At 42.0% G+C, this 24969-nt stretch overlaps 1 protein-coding gene across 1 annotated transcript in view; it reads right to left on the bottom strand.

The window, feature by feature from the left end:
* The window catches only part of LOC308271520 (nesprin-2-like), a gene marked incomplete at its 3' end in the record, with an annotated part of 253796 nt that overhangs the window by 143795 nt on the left and 85032 nt on the right, over window positions 1-24969 (bottom strand). The window contains exons 39-45 of the mRNA XM_080707904.1: window positions 18042-18227; window positions 16252-16374; window positions 14580-14762; window positions 11461-11583; window positions 5512-5697; window positions 4893-4967; window positions 2790-2900 (exon numbers count right to left, since the gene is read on the bottom strand). Coding sequence (XP_080564030.1) covers window positions 2790-2900; window positions 4893-4967; window positions 5512-5697; window positions 11461-11583; window positions 14580-14762; window positions 16252-16374; window positions 18042-18227 — 987 coding nt within the window. The remainder of the gene's footprint in view (window positions 1-2789; window positions 2901-4892; window positions 4968-5511; window positions 5698-11460; window positions 11584-14579; window positions 14763-16251; window positions 16375-18041; window positions 18228-24969) is intronic.

The following is a 24969-nucleotide window of genomic DNA, read 5'->3' as shown; positions in this document are numbered from 1 at the left end:
TGCCTGTGCCATTAAAATCATATCCAAGAAATCACTGCCAATTTCAATGTTGTGAGGTTTTATGACCCATATTTTCTTCTAAAAGTTTATAGTCTTAAGATTTATATTTAGGTCTTTTATCTATTTTGAGTTAATATTTCTATATGGTGTTAGGTAATTCTTTTTTATGTAATTATTATTTTTCAACAATATTTAGTTAAAAGATTATTATTTCCTCCACCAAATGTTCGTGGAAACCTTGTCAAAAATAACTTGACAATATATGGAAGAATTTATCTCTAGGCTTTTATTTAACTCCAATGGTTTATGTATCTGCCTTTAGAACAGTACTACACTGTTTCAATTATCGTAGCTTTATATGGTTTGAAATCAGAAAATATACATCTTCTAGCTTTGTTCTTTTTTGAGTTTGTTTTGGGTATCTAGAGTCCATATTCCATATTAGGATAGATTTTTTCTGAAAAATAAATAAATAAATAAATATATTATAGTTTCACCTAAAAAAAAAAAAAAGAAAAAATATTCTCTGGTAAGAAAGAAAGCAAAAAGAATATTGAAATGTTATCTTTAAGTTATCAAAAGCTTGGTATCAGACAAATGAAACTGTTATGTGAGATTATCATTTTTAATTTTGGATAAATTGCCATAATACTAGATGTCAATCATTAAGCCAAGCATGGGAAGGAGGGATGGGGAGGGAATGGGGTGGGGATCGGGTAGGGGCTAACTGGGCGATGTGTGCATGTATGTCTACAGAAGTTTTTTTTTTTTTTTTTTTTCCCCCGTTATGATGTATGAATACAGTGCACCAATGGAAAAAAAAAAGGGCTATGAGTCAAAAGCAGGTTAAACATAGCCAGAGGCTGAACCGAAATTATAAAAGGAGTTGAAGGAATATCAGGTAAAGCCCAAGTGGAAAAAGGAAAAAGTATATAACTGACATGGGAAATGGGATTAAGAAGCTCAATTTAGTAGAGCACCTTATTGGGCCAGCACAGGACATATACACGTGGGAGGGGACTGGCTCTGCAAAACTGTCAGCTGTGGGCAGAAAACGTGGTGAGCCATAGCTGAGGTCCAGAACACTGGTGTACAAAACAGGAGGGGCAGTACCTTCCCTCCTGGGATCTGGGGAGGTTTCATGGAGGAGGATGCTGACATGGGCCTTTATGGGTGGATAGGAAGTCTATAGGCAGATGTGGAAGGGAGACAGCCCAAGGATGTCGGCCATCTTCCGAAGAGGCAGGCTGGGTTCTGTGCTGATTGGTGGGGCCAAGAGAGAGGAAATTGACTAGGCAATGAAACCTAAATATGTCAGAGACAGAGAGGAGAAGAATCCACCAAGAGGCAGAAACCCTAAGCAGTAGGTACAGGCACAGCTTGGGTACAATTGTAAATGAAGGGCTGGAGCGGAAGCTGGGGAAGGGGTGAGCCCTGGAAGATGAGGCGGGAGGCAGGAGGCAGGAGGGGGGTCATGATGATGATGGAGACGCTGATGCAGACGTGCTTCAAGAGCCCAGGAAGGACAGCATATTCATGTCAGGTCATATATGATGACCCTCTAAAGTGAGGCTCTATTTTGAAATATTAAAGAAGATTTAGAATTTTATAAGGAGCAAAAAGACTTACTGCATTGATTTATCTTATAGTTTGCTTAAGAGAATTTTGGAAAGACATTTCTCCCTACACACACACACACCCTTCAATTACTCCCCCAAAAGAAGTATGTTAAGTGCATTGGAGAAACACCATGGTAAAGCTTTAGATGATGTGTGTTTGTGTGTGTGTGTGTGTGTGTGTGTGTGTGTGTGTGTGTGTGTCTGGGGATGGAACCCAGGGACATGAGCTACACCCCCTGTTCTATTTTTTATTCTTTATTTTGAAACAAGGTCTCACTAAGTTGCAGAGGGCCTCACTGAGTAGCTGAGACTGTCCAAGAACCACAATCCTATGGTCTCAGCCTCCCAATTTGGATGACTTTTTGAATTGTTTCCCTAGAAAAAATACTGTAATATCAGGGACTATACCATAGAAATGCAAATACTAAATGAATACTACTAAAACTGTCTTTGCATAATACTAAATGGATACGATTAAAACTGTCTTTGAATTTGTGCAGAGGTAATGGTAAGGAGCTTTTAAAAACTCACAGTAGCCGGGCGTGGTGGCGCATGCTTGTAATCCCCGCGCTTGGGAGGCTGAGACAGGAGGATCATGCAGGTTCGAAGCCAGCCGCGCGCGCTGGCTTAGGAGACCCTGTTTCCAAATAAAAATGTAAAAATAGGTCTGGGAGTGTAGCCCGGAGATAGAAGGGCTTCCAGGAACCCCAGTACCACCAAAAATAAATAAATAAATAAAAAATAAAAACTCACAGTAGCCAAGTGGTGGAACCAACTTTAGTGTCTACTGATGGATAAACATAAAGAGAATACATAAATTAATAAATGAATAAATGCAAATGTTAGCTAGTTTAATTTGGCTGTTCCACAATGTATATGTATTTAACTATATACACCATAAATATATACGGTTTTAACTTGTTCATGACAAAAATTCAGCCTAAAGAGTTTCCTCCTCTAAATATTCATTCAAACAAGAAATTCTTTTTTTTTCTTTTTTACTTATTGTCCCTTAATTTTATTCTTCACCTGGGCATAGGTTGGTATTTGAAAGTTTGGGGTGAATGACTGGAAACCAGTCCAAGGAAAGTGGGAAAAGGAGGAACAAATTTGGGTAAAAAACAGCTACCCATCCCTAATGCCACCTGGATGCAGCATGCCAAGACTTACTGGAACGATGGTGGCGGAGGATGAGGATGCTCGGTCTTCCTCCAAGTCCTTGTCAGGCTTCCAGGGTAAAGACCAAGACCTGGAGGAGGGCTCCACTCGATCACGGCCATCCTGAGACAGTGATTAATTGGTCAGCAAAGGGAAGCGCTTTCCTACCCTCCCGACCGGCATCCTACTGGTCTATTTTATACAAGACTCAGCCAAGTATTTAAACCATAGGCCCAATTCTTCTCCTACCCTTATATTCTCTTTCTTTTGCTAGCCAAATCCTGTTTCAAATGTAGTTACCCTTCCTGAAGTCCTTTTTTAAAGTTAAAAAAAAAAAAAAAATATATATATATATATATATATATATATATATATATATATATATATATATATATACACACACACACATATATTCAGGGAACCCTTGACTACTTTTGGAGGACTATAAGTTAGTATAGCCATTATGGAAAAGACTATAGAGGTTTTTCAAAAATTAAAATAAAATCACCATATGATCCACTGAACTACTGATTTATAGTCAAAGGAAATAAAATCAGTATGTCCAAGTGATGTCTGCACTCCTATATTTATTACAGCATTGTTTATAATAGCAAGATAAGGAATCAACCTAAGCACCCATCAGTGAATAAAATCAATCAATAAAAAAATTGTACATATACATATATATTATATATTCAATCACAAAAAGAAGGAAATGCTGTCATTTGTGACAACATGAATGAACAGAGGACACTGTATTAGTGAAATAAATAAACCAATAACAAAAAAAAAGTTTCTTGATTTCAATTGTATAAAATGAAGAAAAGTTGAACTTGTAGAGACAAAGACTGAATGGTGGTTTCCAGGGCTGGAGCAGATGGAAGAGAATTGGGAAATGTGGGTCAAAGGACGCAAATGTTCCCTGAGGAAGAGTAAGTTCAAGAGATATATTGTACATCCTATTGACTATAGTTAATACAAATATATATTTAAAAATTAATGTGAATAAATTTTAAGTGTTTGCCCACATTAAAAAATCCAAGGCAATGCATCTGCTAATTAGCTCAGTTTAGCCATTCCACAATGGATATGTATATCACTACATCATGTTGTACACCATAATTTTGTAACATATTATACATAAATTATATGTTATAAATAGTTACAATTTATAATATATATTATTACACCATAACATATAATTTTTATTGGTCAGCTGAAAAGTGTGATAAGCATGTGTTTCTTGTTTTTGTTTTTGTCAAAGATAAACAATCAGCTCAGAAGCAAATACATGTCTGAAGTTAAAATGCCACTGAAGCAGCCTTGTCTTTGGTCCCTCCTCTGTTCTCCCAAGTCTCTCTGCCACAGAGGGGCCCGATGGGCCTGTGAAGCTGTCTGAGGGCCAGAGGCCAGGTGTTCCTGCGCTGTCCCCTAACCTCCCTCAGTCACACCGAGCCCTAAAGCTCCACCGTGGGACCAGTGGCCAGCTCCGCGTGACAACGGAGCCATGGGACAATCTACCAAACAAGCATAAAAAGCGCCTAGCGGTTACACGTGAGTCACAAAAACTGTATGCCATTCTAATTTTCTTCCTTTTAGCAGAAGATGCATTCTATAATTTTAGTTTTTAAAGTATGAAATGGAAACCCATACCAGGAAGGTCAAGTGTAGATGTCTCATTCAGCCAGTTGTAATGAAGTAGCAACAATTAGCTACATTAGTGGAGAACACACCTCATGTCCTTGACAACACTGTTTTAGACCCAAATAGTAACTCAAATATGAAAAATTATAAAGTTCTAAAAATCACATCAGGAGTGCCAACCAAACGGCATACTCTTAAAACTTTGGAGAAAATACCAAGAAGTCAGGATACGACAGAGGACCTCATCGTCTCCCTAAAGCAACAAGTGTGTCTGTGTTACGTTCATCCCACTCTTCCATAGTAAAGTGGGTTTAGATGTGCTTAAACAACATTAACCACATAAGAGAACTCCTTCAATCCACACTTTAAAAAATGCCAATACTTTAAAAAACTCAGCATGCATTTTAAGACCTTTAACCTCTACTGAGATTTGATGCTAACAAATATTTGTGACAAAATTGTTTTCCTTACTTCACTCTTCAGGGAGCTATCCTCTGCCTCCTCCTTGACGGCCGGCAGGAAGGACATGGAGCTCTCTCGGTTCAGCTGCAAGGCACAGCACGAGAACACCTGCGGTCAGCTTGCAGGTCTGCGGCGCAGGGAGCCTGGCGAATCTTTTACCCACTTTACCCACGCAGTTCTCCCACAGGAGCAGCCTCTGGCCCTGCACCTTTCAGCAAATCCCGCCAAATACCCTGAGGCTGTCCCTGTGTTCTGTCATTTGCTCTGCCCTCTGGGGCCCCTCTGCAAACCACCTAGGAGTGGGGTTCGCTGCTGATGTGGACTCCGAGTGGGCTGAGAGAAGCTGGCTGTGCTCAGATCTGCCTTGGGCTGGCCATTCCGCAGGAAGGTAGGTATTTCGAAGGTGGCTTGCGGCCAGGCCCAAGGAATTTAAGCACGCCCTCAAGTAACTCAGGCATTAGAATTCTGGGTTGAGCCCAGAATAGACACACCCTGAGGTTTTGTATTCACTCGCAAACAACCTCAAGGGGACTACTTCCACTTTTAAAAATTCCTCTACTTTAGGCCATTGACACCGGGCACTCCCGTGGAATGTGGGGCCGGCACTTACCTACCAGCATTAACCTACCTTCCACTCGGGCGCATCCATCTCAGCGGCTCCGCCCTCCTCGGCTGGCAGCAGATCTTCTCCTTCTTGCTGCTCTTGCTCCAAATGCTGGTGAAGGTTTAGTACTGCAGCCTTCAAGTCCACCAACAGGTCTTCTTTTTTCTGGCTGAAACTCAGAATCTGCTTCTCCATATCTTCAATTTCTCCCTGAGAAGAAAGAGTGTTTGCACTGTTGTGGGAAGTCTGAGTCCTTTGGATGGGCGTAGGAGCTGGTTTCCTGCCCATGAGGATTATTGGGTTGGCAAAGCCAGAGGGAAGTCTCTGGTACAGTATGGCTCCTCTCTATCCTGGCTGTCTTCCCAAAGGGCGGGTTTAAAATCTGTAGGATGCCTTAGCCCCGGGGTAGACTTCGAAATCAGAACACCTGGGGGTTGAGCCTAAGAATGGAAAAGTAGAACAGGCTCCACTGGTGACAGGCACGCAGCTGGGGTGGGGACCACCGCCTTGGTGCCTGGCAACCGGACTGACGGAACCGGAGCGCAAGGGGCCTGGACCCAGTCGTCTGCACATGAGCACGCACAGCGGAAGTGCCTCCTGTGGACTTCCCATTTTGTTGCACAGACTTACAAATGCCCGCTCTCAGGAGACACCTTCTCATGTTTTCCCCAGGAGATTCTGAAGCAGAATAATGCCTGGGAACTTCTGAGAGACAATAAGGCTAGAAATGAAGACTTCTCCAGTCTTACTAAACTCATTTCCTCTTCCCACAGGCCAAACTGCCTATCAAATGGGAATAAACAAGGGGAGAAAATTACCTCTCAGGGAAATTTACTATGAGGATGGTGATGACATGAGTCCAGGTTTCATAATGTTACCTTGAACGCCTGGACTATGGATATGAGCGAATAAAGTTTCTTACCCATGGTAGATAGGCAAGCGCCCACTGTCTGTCTATGGGGGGATTAGAATTACAGAATCCTAGATGCAGAAGGACCAGCAGGTATCACGTAGTCTAGTAACCTCCTCTCTAGCATCGTAAGAGGCCCCACTCAGACCATGAGTGCTGGCCAGAAGGCAGCCTGCTCCTTTAGGACAGAATTTATTCTAGACTAGGGGACACAGCTGAGTGGAGGAGGGCTTGCCTCGCACGCACCACACCCTGGGTTCAGTTCCTAGCACAGCCAAAAACAAACAAACAAAAACAAAATTGCTCCTAATATATTCCTTACAATTTTATTCTATTATCATCTATCTCCATCCATCATCCAGGCATTTGCCTTAAAGATATTTCTGGAGTGATTCACGGTTTTAGAGACAGGAAGGTTCCTTGTCTCCACATGCAAGTGAGTGTTCTAGAGTCCAGAGAAAGCAGGTGACTTTTCCAAAGCTGTAGCTTCATGAGTTATGCAGAAACCAGGGGCTCCCCCGATGACTCATTCATCTACACCAATATCCCTATATTCTGCCCCACGTAAAATTCTCGTGATTACTGGTGGCAAACGATAATTGGAAGAATTACAAAGGTATTGCCTGTAGTTTGTGTTCCACTTTCAATAAACACTAAATTTCAGAGGTCCAGTGCACCCCACTTTCCAACAAAAGCCATTAGAGTAATACTCAGGGAGCGGGCCGCCTGCTTACGCCTGCGCTGTGGGGACACAGGGTTCCCCGCAGCCAGCTCAGGTAGCGTCTGCGGGCCTAGGGGGCCACATCATTTTCAGAATGCTACTAAAATGTTACTGGCCTTTCTCACTGAGTTGACATTTGTACCGATGGCACAAATGTAATGGTGGGCAGCCCAACTAGGAGTTCTCAAGTCCAAAGACCCAGTCCCCGGACCCTGCGGGTTCCTAGCAGGTGCAGGCAGTCTTCCCTACCAGCAGTACTGGAGTCTCCACTATAGTGTACTGAGAGTAGGAGAAATAAAGTGCCAGGCTCACTTAAGAATGTCCTGGATAAAGATGTGTACCACTAGTAGCGTGATAACAAAATGGGAAATATGCATTAAGTATTTTTCCTAAGTACCAAAGTACAATGGTTGTGGAAAAGTACTTGCATAAATGTCTGGGTTGTTAAACTACCCTCCCCCTTCTTCCCACTATTTTCACATGAAATAAAACAGCTGAGGAACTATATTTTTTTACTTAAATGCTATGCTTAAGCTGGGCCCATGTGGTGGTGCACGCCTGTAAGCTCAGCACTTAGGAGGACCGTAGATTTGAGGCAGCTTCGGCAATGTAGCGAGACTCTCAACAACCTAGTGAGAACCCGCTTCAAAAAAGAAATAAATAAAAATTAGCTGGGTGCGGCGGCACACGCTTGTAACCCCAGCATTTGAGAGGCTGAGACAAGAGGATCGTGCAGGTTCAAAGCCAGACTCAGCTACTTAGTGAGGCCTTTGCAACTCAGTGAGACCCTGTTTCAAAATAGTGAATAAAAGCTGGGCGTGGTGGCGCACGCTTGTAATCCCCGCGCTTGGGAGGCGGAGACAGGAGAATCGCGCAGGTTCGAAGCCAGCCGCACTGGAGTAAGAGACCCTGTTTCAAAAATATAAAATAGGTCTGGGAGTGTAGCCCGGAGGTAGAAGGGCTTCCAGGAACCCCAGTACCACCAAAAAAAAAAAAAAAATAGTGAATAAAAAATAGGGCTGGGGGTGTCACTTGGAGATAGAATACCCTTGGGTTCCAACCCCAATACTGCAAAAAAAAATAATTAAAATAAATAAATAAATAAATAAAGGCTGGGGTTATATTTGGGAGGTAGAATGAAAACTATATTTAAATATTTCTCTGAAGAAATAGGTGTTTAATATTGACGACTAAGCTAGATTAATATATGGAAAATTTATATAACCTAGCGAATCAATGTTTTCCAAAAGATAAAGCATAGTATTATAGAGTCATGCATGGTTAGAAGATCCTTTCAAAGTGTAAGACTGCAGGATTTTACCTTTTTTTTTTTTTTTTCAGTACTGGGGATGGAACCCAGGAGCATTCTACCTCCAAGCTACATGCTCAGCCCTCTTTTTTTATTCTTTATTTTGAAACAGGTTTCACTGAGTTGCAAAGGGCCTCACTAAGTAGCTGAGGCTGGCCACGAACTGCGATCCTCCTGTCTCAGCCTCTCAAATGCTGGGATTACGAGCATGTGCCACCATGCCCAGGTACACTGCAGGATTTTAATGTAAGAATGTGAAAAGTCCTGAGGAAGCTCACCACACACTGTACATGTATGTCCCTACTGCTCTCAACTACATAATGATTTGTGATTACAATAAATCAATAAAAGTATCTAAAAAATGAAAAGCCCATAAACATGGCTTCAGATTCCATTTATAACTAGCCTATAACTTCTATTTGCTAGGTTTAATGTACTTACTTTTTTTTTTTTTTTTTTTTTTTTTTTTGTACTGGGGTTCCTGGAAGCCCTTTTACCACCAGGCTACAGTCCCAGACCTATTTTATATTTTTGAAACAGGGTCTCTTACTCCAGTGCGGCTGGCTTCGAACCTGCGCGATTCTCCTGTCTCCGCCTCCCAAGCGCGGGGATTACAAGCGTGCGCCACCACGCCCAGCTTTTATTCACTATTTTGAAACAGGGTCTCACTGAGTTGCAAAGGCCTCACTAAGTAGCTGAGTCTGGCTTTGAACCTGCACGATCCTCTTGTCTCAGCCTCTCAAATGCTGGGGTTACAAGCGTGTGCCGCCGCACCCAGCTAATTTTTATTTATTTCTTTTTTGAAGCGGGTTCTCACTAGGTTGTTGAGAGTCTCGCTACATTGCCGAAGCTGCCTCAAATCTACGGTCCTCCTAAGTGCTGAGCTTACAGGCGTGCACCACCACATGGGCCCAGCTTAAGCATAGCATTTAAGTAAAAAAATATAGTTCCTCAGCTGTTTTATTTCATGTGAAAATAGTGGGAAGAAGGGGGAGGGTAGTTTAACAACCCAGACATTTATGCAAGTACTTTTCCACAACCATTGTACTTTGGTACTTAGGAAAAATACTTAATGCATATTTCCCATTTTGTTATCACGCTACTAGTGGTACACATCTTTATCCAGGACATTCTTAAGTGAGCCTGGCACTTTATTTCTCCTACTCTCAGTACACTATAGTGGAGACTCCAGTACTGCTGGTAGGGAAGACTGCCTGCACCTGCTAGGAACCCGCAGGGTCCGGGGACTGGGTCTTTGGACTTGAGAACTCCTAGTTGGGCTGCCCACCATTACATTTGTGCCATCGGTACAAATGTCAACTCAGTGAGAAAGGCCAGTAACATTTTAGTAGCATTCTGAAAATGATGTGGCCCCCTAGGCCCGCAGACGCTACCTGAGCTGGCTGCAGGGAACCCTGTGTCCCCACAGCGCAGGCGTAAGCAGGCGGCCCGCTCCCTGAGTATTACTCTAATGGCTTTTGTTGGAAAGTGGGGTGCACTGGACCTCTGAAATTTAGTGTTTATTGAAAGTGGAACACAAACTACAGGCAATACCTTTGTAATAAAGGCTAATGTACTTTCAAAGCAAGTGCACAATTACCCAAAAGGGGCTGTTAAACTCTTCTCTCTTTTCTAAGTATGTCTTTGAGAGATTGGATTGTCTTTATATAGGTCAAATAAGATTGATACAACAGATAGAATACAAAAGTAGGTGAGATTCTAGCTGTCTTCAATTAAGCCAGACGTTAAAGAGATTTGCAAAAATGTAAAACTGTGTCAGTTTTTTCACGAATTGTTTTGAGAGACATAATTATCTTAATAAAATGTTATTTCTGCTAGTGTATACTGGGTTTATTATTAATTTACAACAAACTAAAATATTTTTACATTTCTGAGTTTTAATTTCTACATCCTCAGATATAAAAACAAAAGCCTTTGCGGTCCTGAATTTTTCTTTTTAGCGTACAAAGAAACTTGACCTTTTCACAGCATCGTTTGCATTATTAATTCTACCACTTCACAGCTGATTCACCGCCTGTACCTCCCGTCACATGTTAAGTAGCTCACCCTCGGCCTCACAGCTAGTAAGTGCTGCAACCCTGCCTTGAGTACCATGTTAACTACTTACCTGCATCAACTGGATAGGAGGGAAAAAACAGTGCCAAAAAAGAAACAGCTGTCTATAATCCTTCACATGCAATCAGTTTTTTTTTCAATATAAAAGTACTCATTCAAAACCAAAGATTGAAGAACAGAGAAGCAAAAGAAAAAGCATAGCCGTGGAGAGCTAGCAGCTCTATGGGTACACTTGACATTTTACTTATAGCAAATGAAAATACAGCTTGTGATACACTAGAACTCCTTTATTATCAGCGTTCCAAGTCATGTTGATGGCGCACACCTGCGATCCCAGTACTTGGGAGGCAGAGACAGGAGAATCCCAGGTTCATCGCCAGCCCCAGCAAGTTATAAAGGGGCCCTCTGCAACTTGACTAGACAGACCCTGTTTCAAAGTAAAAAATAAAATGGGGCTGGAGGTGTAGCTTGGAGGTAGAATGCCCCTGGATTCAAACCCCAATACCACAAAAACAAGAAACAAAAAAGTGTTCTAAGTTTTATTATTACCTCTAAGCCCAGCCTGCCAAACTGTTTAACGTTCATCCCCCAAAACTAGCCAGAATCAGGCTGTCCATGTGTCCTACATAGCATCTACCTCTGAACAAGAGTCAACACAGAATGAAACATGCCCTGCTGAGGCTGTGGCACGTGAAAAGCCAGCCTCATATCAAAGAACTAGAGGCTGTAGCCCCAGCCCAGCCTTTGGGGTTAGAACTGCCCAGCCTAAAATTTTACCATATTTTAATAGCGACATGATATAACCATTTATTTTAAGAAATAGGATGGAAAGTAAATAGCCTCCATTGGAAAAGAGAAGACAGACATGGCACTCTAGCACCCCAAGGCTACGAGATACCAGGAGCTTAATAAGTGGTTATGGAATGAACTGACAGATTAGGGAATGAAGCGACATACCTGCAAGTCGACAGCGTGGTCTCGTGACATATGTTCAAGTGAGAACTCGGCTGAGTAGTTACTTAAGATCTGTTTCAAATTTTCTATTTCTTCATCATACTCATTAGTCTGTTTTATGACCACCTATAAAAATAACCCCCCGAAAAGAACTGTTGTCATCATCAAAGGACTAGATTTAACAGACTATTTCCGTTATCTATCCCCATAACAAGTTCCAAGCAAATGCAGAAAATATGCATCCATGCAGATGTCAACAGGAAACAGTATTTTGACATTTATATTTTATGTTTGGATTCCAAACACACTATAGTTATATTCTAAATATTATCTGTATTCAAAATATGGAGAACAGCCCTCGCCAGGCTGGCACCTGACTCTCTTGCTCTCCTAGATGCCGATGTATTCTGGGCAATGCTTACAGTCTAATTTAGACACACCTTTGCTCTTAAGTATTTCCAGTGTAGTGAGTTTATTCTGGGAAGCATTTTATGGCACATTAACATAAAGTTTCTAAGTTTAATTATATTGCTTGTATGTTACATTTTAATACATAACCCACATGGAGCTTTCCCAAAGAACTGTGCCCTGATTGCTTCCAAAGGAACACAGCATGTGATTTTAGTGACGGGACATTTTCCTGACACAGATACATACTCATCTGGTACCCCCAGATGTGCATTCTGTGAGCCGAAAGCTGAAGGTTCAAGCAGTCTGGGTGAAACTAACCAGAATAGGAGGTGGAATCTAATGTTAAAGAAGTAGAGCCCAGACTTACTTGTGAACTGAAAGATCTGATCAAGGTATGATAAAATACGGACTCAAAACCAAGTCTAGCCAGGCATGATGCATACCTATAATCCCAGTTTTGGGAAGCTAAGACAGGAGGATTGCAGGTTTGAGACCAGCACCACCAATTTATTTTATTTATTTATTTTTTTAGTGGTACTGGGGATGGAACCCTTCTACCTTCAGGCTACATTCCCAGACCTATTTTATATTTTATTTGGAACAGGGTGTCTGTCTGTCTCTCTCTCTCTCTCTCTCTCTCTCTCTCTCTCTCTCTCTCTCTCTCTCTTTCTCTCTCTCTCTCTCTCTCTCTCTTTTTTGTGGTACTGGGGTTCCTGGAAGCCCTTCTACCTCCGGGCTACACTCCCAAACCTATTATATTTTTGGAAACAGGGTCTCTTAAGCCAGTGAGGCTGGCTTCGAACCTACACAATCCTCCTGAAGCGCAGGGATTACAAGCATGCGCCACCACGCCCGGCAACAGGGTCTCTTAAACCAGCGAGGCTGGCTTCAAACCTGCGTGATCCTCCTGTCTCCTCCTCCCAAGCACGGGGATTACAAGCGTGCACCACCATGCCCAGTCAGCCCCAGCAATTTAACAAGGCCCTCAGCAACTCAGTGAGATCCTATTTCAAAATAAATAAAATAAAATAAAATAAAATGGGGCTGGGGCTGTAGCTCAGAGATAGAATCCCTCTGGTTCAGTTCCCAGTACCAAACAAAATAAACCCAGTCTAGATACTTCTTTGGCACGCTTCATTATAAAGAAAATGTCTTTTGAAACTACAAAGTTTCTTGCCAACACATAATTCTTCCTTGTATTTTCTTTAATATTTAACCATAATTTTAGCTGTAGGCTGGAAATGAATAACTACGTTTGCTGCACACACCTGTTCCCCAGCACTCAACAATAAACTACCTGACACTACTCGCCACAAAAGTAATTTGCCTTATTTTCCACAAGGAGGGTACTTGTAATATCTAAAGCAGGAATTAAAGGAAATGTACCTTATTCAAATGGTTTTCCTCACCATGGGCTTACTTAGCTTTGAAATACACGGGCGGAAGGGACCATCTGATTCCACCAAAGTAATAAGATAGAAAATTTTAACAGCACAGTTTGATACCTAACATATGTATGTGTACATGTATGTATATATATGTATGTACATATGTAAATCAGCATCTTATATCATTCTTTTTAATCTTGTGAGGCCACTTTAAAGCACACTTAGGACTGTTATTTTCCTTTCTGACAAGGAGACCAACAAAGCACCAAAAGATTAAAAATAATACATTAAATTTGATAGGTTTCTTCTCATCTTTATACATTATTAAAAAGAAAAAAAACAGTACATTAAGTGCTAGGTCTTTTTTCTCTCTACAGGTGCTAGTAAATGATATCAGCTGATCAAGGGCATGGCCAGAGGGACTGTGTGAGCTAAACAAACCAGGGAGGATAAAGCCATAAACCGGCCATCTCATGGGAATGATTTTTAAGAAGGAAATAGTTACAGCAGTTTTCAAAGGCAAAATGCAACCCAAGAGGGTGAAACTTCTGCAGAATGCAAGGTTCTTTCAGCAATTTTCTGTTCTTGTGAGAGTGATTGGTAATGCAGGAACACAAAGAAAATGGTCATTTCTCAGTAATGATGGTTCCTGCCTAAAGACCACTGATCTAGCAAAACTTAATGGGAGAGAAGCCTCTCTGGGGAGAGGCTGAAGATCCACAATTCTCTTCTTCATGGGACAAACGTTTCCATCAGTGAGAAGGAAGAGAACTCCAGTAGTAAGCAGTGATACCAAGGGTTCAGAAACTCAAATTCTTATCCTATTTCTATACAAACTAACTTCGGCTCAAATTAACTCTGTAGTTGTTGGGCAAATAATTTAACCCCCTGACACTGGTCTCTAGGAAGATGGTAAAAAGCGCCTACTCTATCTAGGCCACACACTGGAAAATCAAATATGCCAATCAATAGACATGACCAAGACATCGGAGATTGCTGTGCGATCACTTTATGGATCCGCTGGCCTCCAGAGCTGGCAAATGCCTCGATCAGGTTCAAACCTCTTCCCCCAGTGTTAACCCATATAGCTCTTTAAAAGCCGTAGGATGGAATTAGACAGGAGCAATGTTGTAACGTCTTCCACCAAAGCAAGGGCAGGCGTTGAGAGAAATAACTTTAACCCACGGGGACAAAAGAATATCACATTTATGTATCGAATACCACCTTCTAATTGATAATTATTTTCGATGAAAACTGAGAAGGAAGCCCGCTTTTACTGAACATTTTCATCCACTAACGTGGCCGCCATCACGCGCTGCTAACCTTTATCAGCTCGTTTTGCTCCTGGGTCACGTTCTCCAACAGTTTGACATCTTGTAAAAGCCGATTTGTCCGCTGAAACACAGGCAGAGGCTTTGCTCCTGCCTGGGGTAACCTCAGTGCCATTTGGTAAGACATTATCTCCGCAATGGTCTTCTTCATGGGACGAATGTTTTCAAGTATGACCTTCATGACAAAAGAGAAGCATGGTACTTAAATGAAAAAAGCCATTACTAAGTTTAATTACTCAAACTTAGAGTAGTGTATAATTTGGCCTTTATAATTCTAATTTTCTTTCTTTTTTTTTTTTGTGGTTCTAAGGATTGAACCCATGGGCATTCTATCTCCGGGCTATACCTCCAGCCCTAATTTTATTTTGAAACAGGGTCTCACTAACTTGCAGAGAACCTTGCTATATTGCTGAGGCTGGCCTTCAACCTGCAATCCTCTTCTCTCAGCCTCCTAAGGATTGGGATTATAGACCTGCACCACCATGCCCGGCTTACAGGTCCAACTCTCTATCACTCGGAATGTGGGATGCGGTAATTAAGGGTCTCAGGAAAGAATGTCTGGAGCACACGTCACTTACTAGCATTCATTTATGCATCTGGACAATACTTTTCTTCCCTCTCTCCCTCCTCATTCTGTGTACAACTGTCCTTTGGCTTTGCACATGGTCACAAGGTTACAGTGCTTCTTACATACTAAGCCCTCAAAAAATGCTTATTGAATTAATTGTCTGGTCAAACTTTTATGAGTCCCAGGGGCACAATTTAACCTAGAAGCCTTCTACCTCTGGGCTATACCTCCAGATCTATTTCTTTTTTTCATTTGGAAAGGGGTTTGACTAAGTTGCTGAAAGTCTCACTAAGTTGCTGAGGCTGCCTCAGCCTCCTGAGTAGCTGGGACTACAGAGGCATGCCCCATCACACCCAACTAATAACTAATAAATTGGAAAAGATTAGTCACTCTACTAAATACTTCAGACATATAGTTTCATTAATCCCAAACGTCTCAAGAGGGAAGTATCCTAACCTTCATTTCACACATAAGGAAACCGGGCACCTGGCAGTTGGAAGACCCAGGTAAGGTTAGGCTACAAGGGGATTCCAACCCAGACTTGCCTGTTCCCAGAGCTTAAGAGGGAATCAGAACTGGCTGTCGTTTAGTGTGTCTCTGCTCCTATGCTAGGGGCTCTATATGCATTTTAGCTAGCCAAGTCATGATCTCGATACTGACACCCAGACATGAAAGAGCGTCCAAGACACGTGTACTCAAGCTCGCACCAGCAGAAGCAGTGCTACTGAGGCTAGAAACCAGTCCCAGCCTGACTCAGGAGCTCCAGCTCTTGAAGTTGACTTGAAGGCAAAACTTACCTATAGGAAAATTAGCTTGGTACTATAAATGTCATTTAAAATATATTCTATTAGTTTACATCTACTGCCCAACTTTATTTTGCTATTATTTTAGCAAGGATGATACTTTGGGGGCTGGGGTATAGCCCAGAGGCAGAGTACTTGCGTATGATGCAAGAGGCCCCAAGTTCAAACCCCAGCAGCATCAAACAAAACAAATATCAAACAAGACTAACACTTTGTGTCACATCAGACTATAATATACTAAATAGACATAGTAAGTATTAAGAGAAAATACTCTAAAAACGATCCATGCTTACCTCCCCGTGCTTAAGATGTTCTTCGGGTGAAAATTCAAATATTTCTTTTGATAACAAGATAGTTTTGATTTTTGAAACTTTTTTCTCCATTGATTTTACTTCAGATTCAATAGCAACCACATCCTGGAATTTCAGAAACAAGACCAGACTCATGAGATATGCAGTGCAAACTCATCATCTTTGAGATAATTTATTGCCTTCCGTTCTAGTCTCATATTTAACCAAAGAATGTTCACTACTTATAGCTCTTAAAATTATCAAGGGCTAGGCCGGGTGTGGTGGCGCACGCTTGTAATCCCCGTGCTTGGGAGTCGGAGACAAGGAGGATCGCGCAGGTTTGAAGCCAGCCATGCTGGCTTAAGAGACCCTGTTTCCAAATTTAAAAAATATAAAAATAGGTCTGGGAGTATAACCCGGAGGTAGAAGGGTTTCCAGGAACCCCAGTACCACCACCAAAAAAAAAAAAAAAAAAAAAAAAAAAAAATATATATATATATATATATATATATATATATATATATATATATATGCGCAAGTGCTATATAAGTGGATAATTTTCACTGTTTCCAATTTTAAAAGTCTTTTTTTTTTTTTTTGGTGGTACTGGGGTTCCTGGAAGCCCTTCTACCTCCGGGCTACACTCCCAGACCTATTTTTGTACTTTTTAATTTGGAAACAGGGTCTCTTAAGCCAGTGCAGCTGGCTTCGAACCTGCGCGATCCTCCTGTCTCCACCTTCCAAGCACGGGGATTATAAGCGTGCGCCACCACGCCTGGCTTTATTTATTTATTTATTTATTTACTTATTTATTTATTGTGGTGCTGGGGATGGAACCTAGCGCCTTCTACCTCTGGGCTATATTCCCAGACCTATTTTATATTTTATTTGGAAACAGGGTCTCACTAGGTTTCTGAGAGCCTAAGTAGTTGAGGCTGGCTTTGAACCTGTGCGATCCTTCTGTCCCAACCTCCCATGTGGGATTACAAACATGCGCTACCGCACCTGGCTTACTTATTTACTTAGTGTATGTTATTGGAGATTGAATCCAGGGGCATTCTATCTCTGAGTTACACTCCAGCTCTTTTTATTTTTTATTTTGAAACAGGATCTCACTAGGTTGCTGAGAATCTCACTACGTTGCTAAGGATGTTCTCAAACCTGCAATCCTCCTGTTTCTGTCCCCTAAGTACTGGAATTATAGATGTGCATCACTATGCCTAGATTAATCAGTGTTTTTTGGACTGCCTGTCTACCTGCCTGCCTTCTTTCTTCCCTTCCTTCTTCCTCCTTTCTTCCCTCCCTCCTTTTCTTCCTCTCTTTCTTTTTGTGGAACTGGAGATGGAACCCAGGGGTCTTCTACCGCCAACCTACATCCTATATTCTTTTTTAAATGACATCCCTATATTCTTTTTTATTCAGAAACAGGGTTTCACTAAGTTGCTGAGGCTGGATTTGGACCTGCAATTCTCCTGTCTCAGCCTCCCAAGTACCAGGATTAATCTGTTTTTAAATCAACGATCCTTCCCCATGGACAAAGAAAACAATGAGCTTCTGTGATTAGGACTCCTTACTCCTTAGACAGACCGCTGCTTCCTGATTAAGAATGGGGATGTGCTTTTCTGCTGCAGTTGCGCAACAGATTACAAAGTAAAGCGAAAAGAGCATAAAGTAAAAATTTACCAACTCACTGCGTAGTCATGTAACTTAAAACATGATTTGTAGCATAACTAATCTGCCAGCTGAAATACGAATTAAAAACAGGAAATCACATCTTTATGGTGCAAACTTACATCTGCCATTCGCTGAATGTGGGGAAGGCTTTCCATTATTTGTTGTTGTAACGCCGCTACTTGACTACTTAAGTCTTGTATGGACTGTATTAAGTCATCTGTTTCAAAAATGATGGATAAATCTTCCAGATCCGTGAAAACTGAATGTAAAAGGTTGTGCTTCTGTTCAGAATCTTCCAAAGCCATCTAGACGGAGAAACAAAGAGAAACATCGAGATACTGGAGAAAGTCGGTTAAAATTTAAACCAGATAAAAATCTGCCAACATCTCAGAGTCCTGGTCGTTTCCATTTTCACAATGAATGCACCGAGCCTGCTTTGTTGCTAATGGTGGTGGCTCACTTTAGAGCATCTGCTGATGCTATATATCCAGGTTCCATATTCCTTACCTGAAAGGCTTGGGACCTAAAGTGTTTGGGATTTCAGTTTTTTTTTTTTTTTCCAAATATATGGGACAAAATATATTGGGGATGGAAGCCAAGTCTAGACTCGTTCTATTTATGGAATATCTATGTCTATGCACACTGCCTGAAGGTGATTTCACACAGTATTTTTCATGTGCCTACATTTTGACTGTGACCCATTACATGAGGTCAAGTGAAGAATTTTCAACTTGTGGAATCATCTTGGTGCTCAAAAAAATTTCCGATTTTCTAGCATTCTGGGTTTTTCGGTTAGGAATGCTCAACCTGTAGCAAGAAATAAATGTGTTTCCATCCCAAGTTTCTAGCAGAGAGCTTCTAAAACCTGTGCAATTTCCTGAGTGATAGAGGTAATTTTCTTTCACCCAGGCGTGGGGGTACACTCTATCTATAATCCCAGTACTTGGGAGTCTGAGACAGGAGGATCACAGGATTCAGGCCAGTCTCAGAAATTTAAAAAAGCCTTCAACAACTTAGTGAGATCCTGTTTTAAAATAAATAAAATAGAGCCGGGCATGGTGGCGCATGCTTGTAATCCCCGTACTTGGGAGTCTGAGACAGGAGGATCCGGGTGCGTGGCCAGCCTCAGCTACTTAGTGAGGCCCTTTGCAACTCAGTGAGACCCTGTTTCAGAATAAAGAATAAAAAATAGGATTGGGGCAGCTCAGAGGTAAAATGCCCCTGGGTTCCAACCCCAGTACTACCAAATAAATAAATAAGTAAACAAATAAGTAAGTAAATAAATAAATAAATAAATAAATAAATGGGGCTAGGGGTATAGTTTATAGGTAGAATGCCACTGAGTTCCATTCCCAATGCAAATTTTAAAAAAAGAAAAAGGTTTCCTTTTTTTGTTTTGTTTCTGCAGTGCTGGCAATCAAATCTAGGGCCTCATGCACACTAAGGAAGTACACTAACACTGCAAACTTAAGATTTCATAGCAGCACAATTCGTAATAGCCAAAATATGGAACCAACCCAGGTCTCCATCAACAGATTAATGGATTGCAAAACTCTGGGAAATACACACAATGGAATTCTACTCAGCCATAAAGAAGAACAAAATAATACCACTTGCAAGAAGATGGAAAGTCCTGGAGAACATTATGTTAAGTGAGATCAGCCAAGCACAGAAGGAGAAGGTACATATATTCCCTCTAATATGCCCAAACTAGGGAACGTAGAGGATACCAGTGGGACTCCAGGTAATGGAGGGGAAATACCAGCAAAGCTTGAATGGAAAGATAGGGGAGGAGGAAGACTGAACTTGATTAATGAGGGTCTACATCCGAATATGTGTAAAATTATGAATATGGCATGGTTACCTGGACAATCATTGGTGGGAGGGGGGAAGGGAAAACAGGGGTAGGGGGAGAGGGCACCAAGTATAGTTTAAATGTATACCATTTATGTTCAATAAAAAAAAAAAGAGCCGGGTGTGGTGGCACATGCTTGTAATCCCAGCATTCGGGAGGCTGAGACCTGGAGGATCGCGGTTCGTGGACAACCTCAGCTACTTAGTGAGGCCCTCTACAACTCAGTGAGACCCGGTTTCAAAATAAAGAATAAAAATAGGGCAGGGGGTGTAGCTCGGAGGTCAAATGCCCCTGGGTTCTATCCTCAGACCCGCAAAAAAAAAAAAATAAAATAAATAAATAAAATAAAATAAAAACAAATACAAAAAAAAAATTTTCAGACCATCTCAGCCACCTCTTGGAAATATCCACCTAGCTAATGTAGACTTCAGGTAATTCCATTTAAAAAATCATTTACTCATGCAAATAGAATTCTAATTGTAAGTCTCTAAAATCAATTAAGTTATTTGAAATTTTATATGGATGTTATTCAAAATCCTAGCAGAAGGAAGCTCTAAGAAAAACCAAAAACCCAATGCTTTTTTTTTTTTTTTTTTTTGGTGGTACTGGGGTTTCTGGAAGCCCTTCTACCTCCGGGCTACACTCCCAGACCTATTTTTACATTTTTATTTGGAAACAGGGTCTCCTAAGCCAGCGCGCGCGGCTGGCTTCGAACCTGCGTGATCCTCCTGTCTCTGCCTCCCAAGCGCGGGGATTACAAGCGTGCGCCACCACGCCCGGCTCCAATGCTTTTTTAACAACAGTATTTTTTTTTTTTTTTTTTTTTTTTTGGTGGTACTGGGGTTCCTGGAAGCCCTTCTACCTTCGGGCTACACTCCCAGACCTATTTTTACATTTTTTTAAATTTTATTTTGGAAACAGGGTCTCCTAAGCCAGGACACTCAGCTGGCTTCGAACCGGTGCGATCCTCCTGTCTCTGCCTCCCAAGCGCAGGGATTACAAGCGTGCGCCACCACGCCCAGCAACAACAGTATTTATAACAGCATCAAAACCCATGAGAGCTTCAGAGATAAATCTAACAATACACACGCATGCCCCACACACTAAAAACTATAAAACACTGCAGAGAAAAATTAAATAAGGCCAAAATAAACAGAGATCGAGCATGTTCTTGGATTGAACAGACACTTTCCCTCCAAATTGTATTATAAATGTAATGCAATCTCACTCAAAATTCCAACAAACCATTTAATAGAAACTGACAAGCTGAATTCTAAGATCTATAAGCAAATGTAAAAGAATAAGATTAGACAAAACAAATTTGAAAAAGAACAGTTATAGAACTTAGGATACTCGATTCCCAGGTATACTATGAAATTCTAGTAATCAAGACTGTCACAGTGGTGAAAGAAAGGATAGACACACAGGTCAACAGAACAGAGGACCCAGAAATGAACCCACACATATGAGGCTATTTGGTTTTCAACACGGTGCCAAGGTCATTCAACGTTAAAGTCTTTTCAAGAAATGTGGCTGGAATCATCAGATATCCCTATAGAAAAAAAAAAACATGCTGGGTCCTTGCTTCACATAATTTACAATTAGTATTAAATGAATCATAGACCTAAAAGTATGAGCTAATACTATCAAATTTCTGGAAAGTAGCATAAGAAGGTATCTTCATGACCATGGGTTAGAGGTAAAGATTTCCTAGATAAGGCACAAAAAATAATACATAAAAGAAAATCTTGACAGATTAGACGTTTTCAAACCAGCAAGTTTTATCCCCTCAAAGACTGTGGTACCAGGCATGGCGGAGCACATCTGTAATCCTAGTATTTGGGAGGCTGAAATAGGACAACCTCAGCAGCTTGGTGAGATCCTGTTCCAAAACAAAAAAATAAAACAGGACTCGGGGTGTAATTGTGGTGGTGGAATGCCCCTGGGTTCCATCCCTAGTACCATGGGGAGCGGGGGAGACTATAGACTGTGGTAAGAGAATCAAAAGATAAGCCACAGACTGGAAAACTTATTTGCAAATCACATATGTGGTACAGAAATATTTTTTTTTTTGAGGTACTAGGGATTAACACTAGGGCCTCATTAATTCGTGGCAAGCACGCTACCGTTAAGCTACATCCACAGCGCCAGGAAGTTTTAAGTATGGTTACAAATAACTCTGACACCTCAGTAAGTTGTGAGACAACACACTACCCAGTTATACAACCAGGGGAAGTTCTGAACAGACACTTCACCAAGGGAGTGTATAAATGACCAAGACATGAATAAATGCTCAAAATCATTAGTCATTAGAGAGATGCTATTTAAACCACAATAAAATACTACTATACACTGCTAGAATGGCTAAAATATAAAAGACAATCTTGAATGCTGATAAAAATACGGAGCAATGAGAACTTACATGGCTGGGGGAGAGAAAACTGCAACCATCTCAGAAAACAATTTGGTGGCTGTGTGTGTGTGTGTGTGTGTGTGTGTGTGTGTGTGTGTGTGTGTGTGTTACTGGAGATGGGACCCAGGGGCATTCTACCTCCAAACTACATTTCCAGCCCTATTTTTTATTCTTTGGTTTGAAACAGGGTCTCACTAAATTGCGATGAAACTCACTAAGTAGCTGAGGCTGGCCTCAAACCTGGGATCCTCTGGTCTCAGCCTTTCCAAGTACTGGGATTACAAGCGTGTGCCACTACGCTCAGCTGGCAGCTTTTATTTAATTAAAATACTTACATAAAGCCAGCGATCTCACTCTTTGGTATTTATCCACTGAAATGAAACACAAATCTATGTCCACACAAAGACTCCTACCCACATACTCACACCAGCTTTGCTCCCAGCAGCCCCAGATCCCCACATCCTGGCTTCCCTGCCCTAGCCACCCGTTCCCTCCACTGCAGACTGGATTTACTGATAGACTGCTGGTAAAATACAGCTGAAGAGATGAGATGTCACCTCCCGAGATCAGCCTACAAGAAGACCTGGCTTCTGTCTCAGGCACTCTCCATCGGGCTGTTACACCCAGGCAAGCCAGCTGCCACGCCTGAGGTGGCCTTGGGATGAACTAGAGCAAGAGAGAGCAGCGGGGGTGCCACCTCCCCTGCCTAAAGAGTCATTTTTAAAAGTAAGACCTAAGCTGGGTGTGGTGGTGTAGGCCTCTTATCCCAGTACTTGGGAGGCTTAGAGAGGAGACTGCAGGTTAAAGGCCAGCCTCGGCAATTTAAGGAGGCTCTCGGCAACTTAATGAGACCCTGTTACAAAACAAAAAATAAAATAGGACTGGGAGGTGTAACTTGGCGGTAGAATACCCCTGGGTTAAATCCTCAGTACCACCTAAATAAATAAATGAATGCATAAACAAACAAAGTAAGATCCCAGCACCGGGTGCAGTGACGCACACCTGTAATTCTGGCTACTCAGGAGACTGAGGTAGGTGGATCGCGAGTTCAAAGCCCGCCTGGTCAATTTAGCAAGATGCTGGCTCGAATGAGAAATAAAAGGGGCTAGGGATGCAGCTCCGCGGACGAGCATCCCTGGGTTTGATCCTCAGTCCCGAAAAACAAAAGAAGAGCAAGACCTGGACATGCCAGGAAGCGAAGACAACTAAAGCAGGATGAAGTGGTTTCCACACAGGACTGGCTCTCTGCGACTTACTTCTGGGGAGGGGGGTTCTTTTTAGGATCCATTCTAGAGGAAATAAACTAATGTCTTCCCTTGCCCCTGCTTTCTCACTCAGTTCTAGTTCATAAACAAAGCCCAGCGATTTAAACATCCTGAGAAAGCCGGGCGTGATGGCGCGCGCTTGTAATCCTGGTACTTGGGAGGCTGAGACAGGGAGATCGCAGGTTCATGGCCAGCCTCAGGCACTTGGGCGGCCCTTCACAACTTAGACCCTGCTTCAAAATAAAGACTAAAATAGGGCAGGGGGTGTAGTTCAGAGGTAGAATGTCCTGGGTTCAATCCCCATTATCACACACACACACACACACACACACACACACACACACAAAAAGTGAGTGAGCAGTGAGACACCCCCACATTTGCACAATACAGTTTTTGTTTATTTGTTTGTTTTTTGCGGGTCTGGGGATGGAACCCAGAGGCATTCTACCTCCGAGCTATACCCCCTGCCCAATTTTTTATTCTGTATTTTGAAACAGGGTCTCACTGAGTTGCAGAGGGCCTCATTAAGTAGCCGAGGTTGTCCGCGAACTGCGATCCTCCGGTCTCAGCCTCCCGAATGCTGGGATTACAAGCGTGCGCCACCACGCCCGCCTCACAATATAGTTTTATTAGCAGAAGGCAGCAAAGGCCCAGCTTCTCTTGCCTAAGCTCACCACAGTAGTCTTTTAACTTTTAATTCATCAAAGACATTTGAGGAAAAAGAAGGATAATTTCTTTTTCTTTTTGGTCTTGGCAAAATTCTCAAAATGGTGAATCATAAAAGTGATTAACAATAAAAAGATGCCATGCTCTGGAGATGTAAAAAGAAAAAGTCAACAGAGGTGTATTTGAGGGAGAAGGGGAGAAGTCATAAGAAAGGAAACAAATGGGTAAAAAGGCAGTATCTTGACAACTATTACCGTAGGACAAAAATGTGCCACCAAATCTGAGCCATCAGGGAGGCATGAAGTCACCACTCACTTGGGAACACACTGTGCTATTCTTAAGATTAACAAGGGACATGGATCATCTTTGAGGTCTAAGTACTGTAAAAATGGTTACAAAATGTTTCCTAAGGGCTTCTTTCTCAAGGCTGAATAACAGGAGAGAAGCAAAGTACTCCTTCAGAAGGTGCTCAGCACCGGGACAATCCCTTGCAGTCACGGCCCGAGTGAAAAACACTCCCTCTTCTACCTGCCTGTCTTTGTAAGCTAGAGTGGAGATGCAGGCACCTGTCAAGCCCCAGGAAGGCCAGGACGTTCAGAACCAGGGCATGTTAGAACTGGGAGGAGCCGCAGATTAGGTTTCTACTGCTGTGCAACTCGTGACTGCACATGTAGTTCCGTAAGACAAAAATTTATGATGTGGTGTACCCCGCAGGTGGGGCATGTAGGATGGTCCTCTTCACAGGGTGCCACCAGGCTACAGTCACGAGGCCACTGAGCTCTGGATTCTCCTCTGAGATCATTTAGGTTGTGCTACTAAGGAATCTTATAATCAAGTGATCAGGACTG

Source organism: Muscardinus avellanarius (assembly GCF_963383645.1).
Source record: "Muscardinus avellanarius genome assembly, chromosome: 12".
Lineage (NCBI taxonomy): Eukaryota > Metazoa > Chordata > Mammalia > Rodentia > Gliridae > Muscardinus > Muscardinus avellanarius.
Note: the sequence above shows the minus strand (reverse complement) of the source record. Positions and strands in the feature narration are given on the sequence as shown.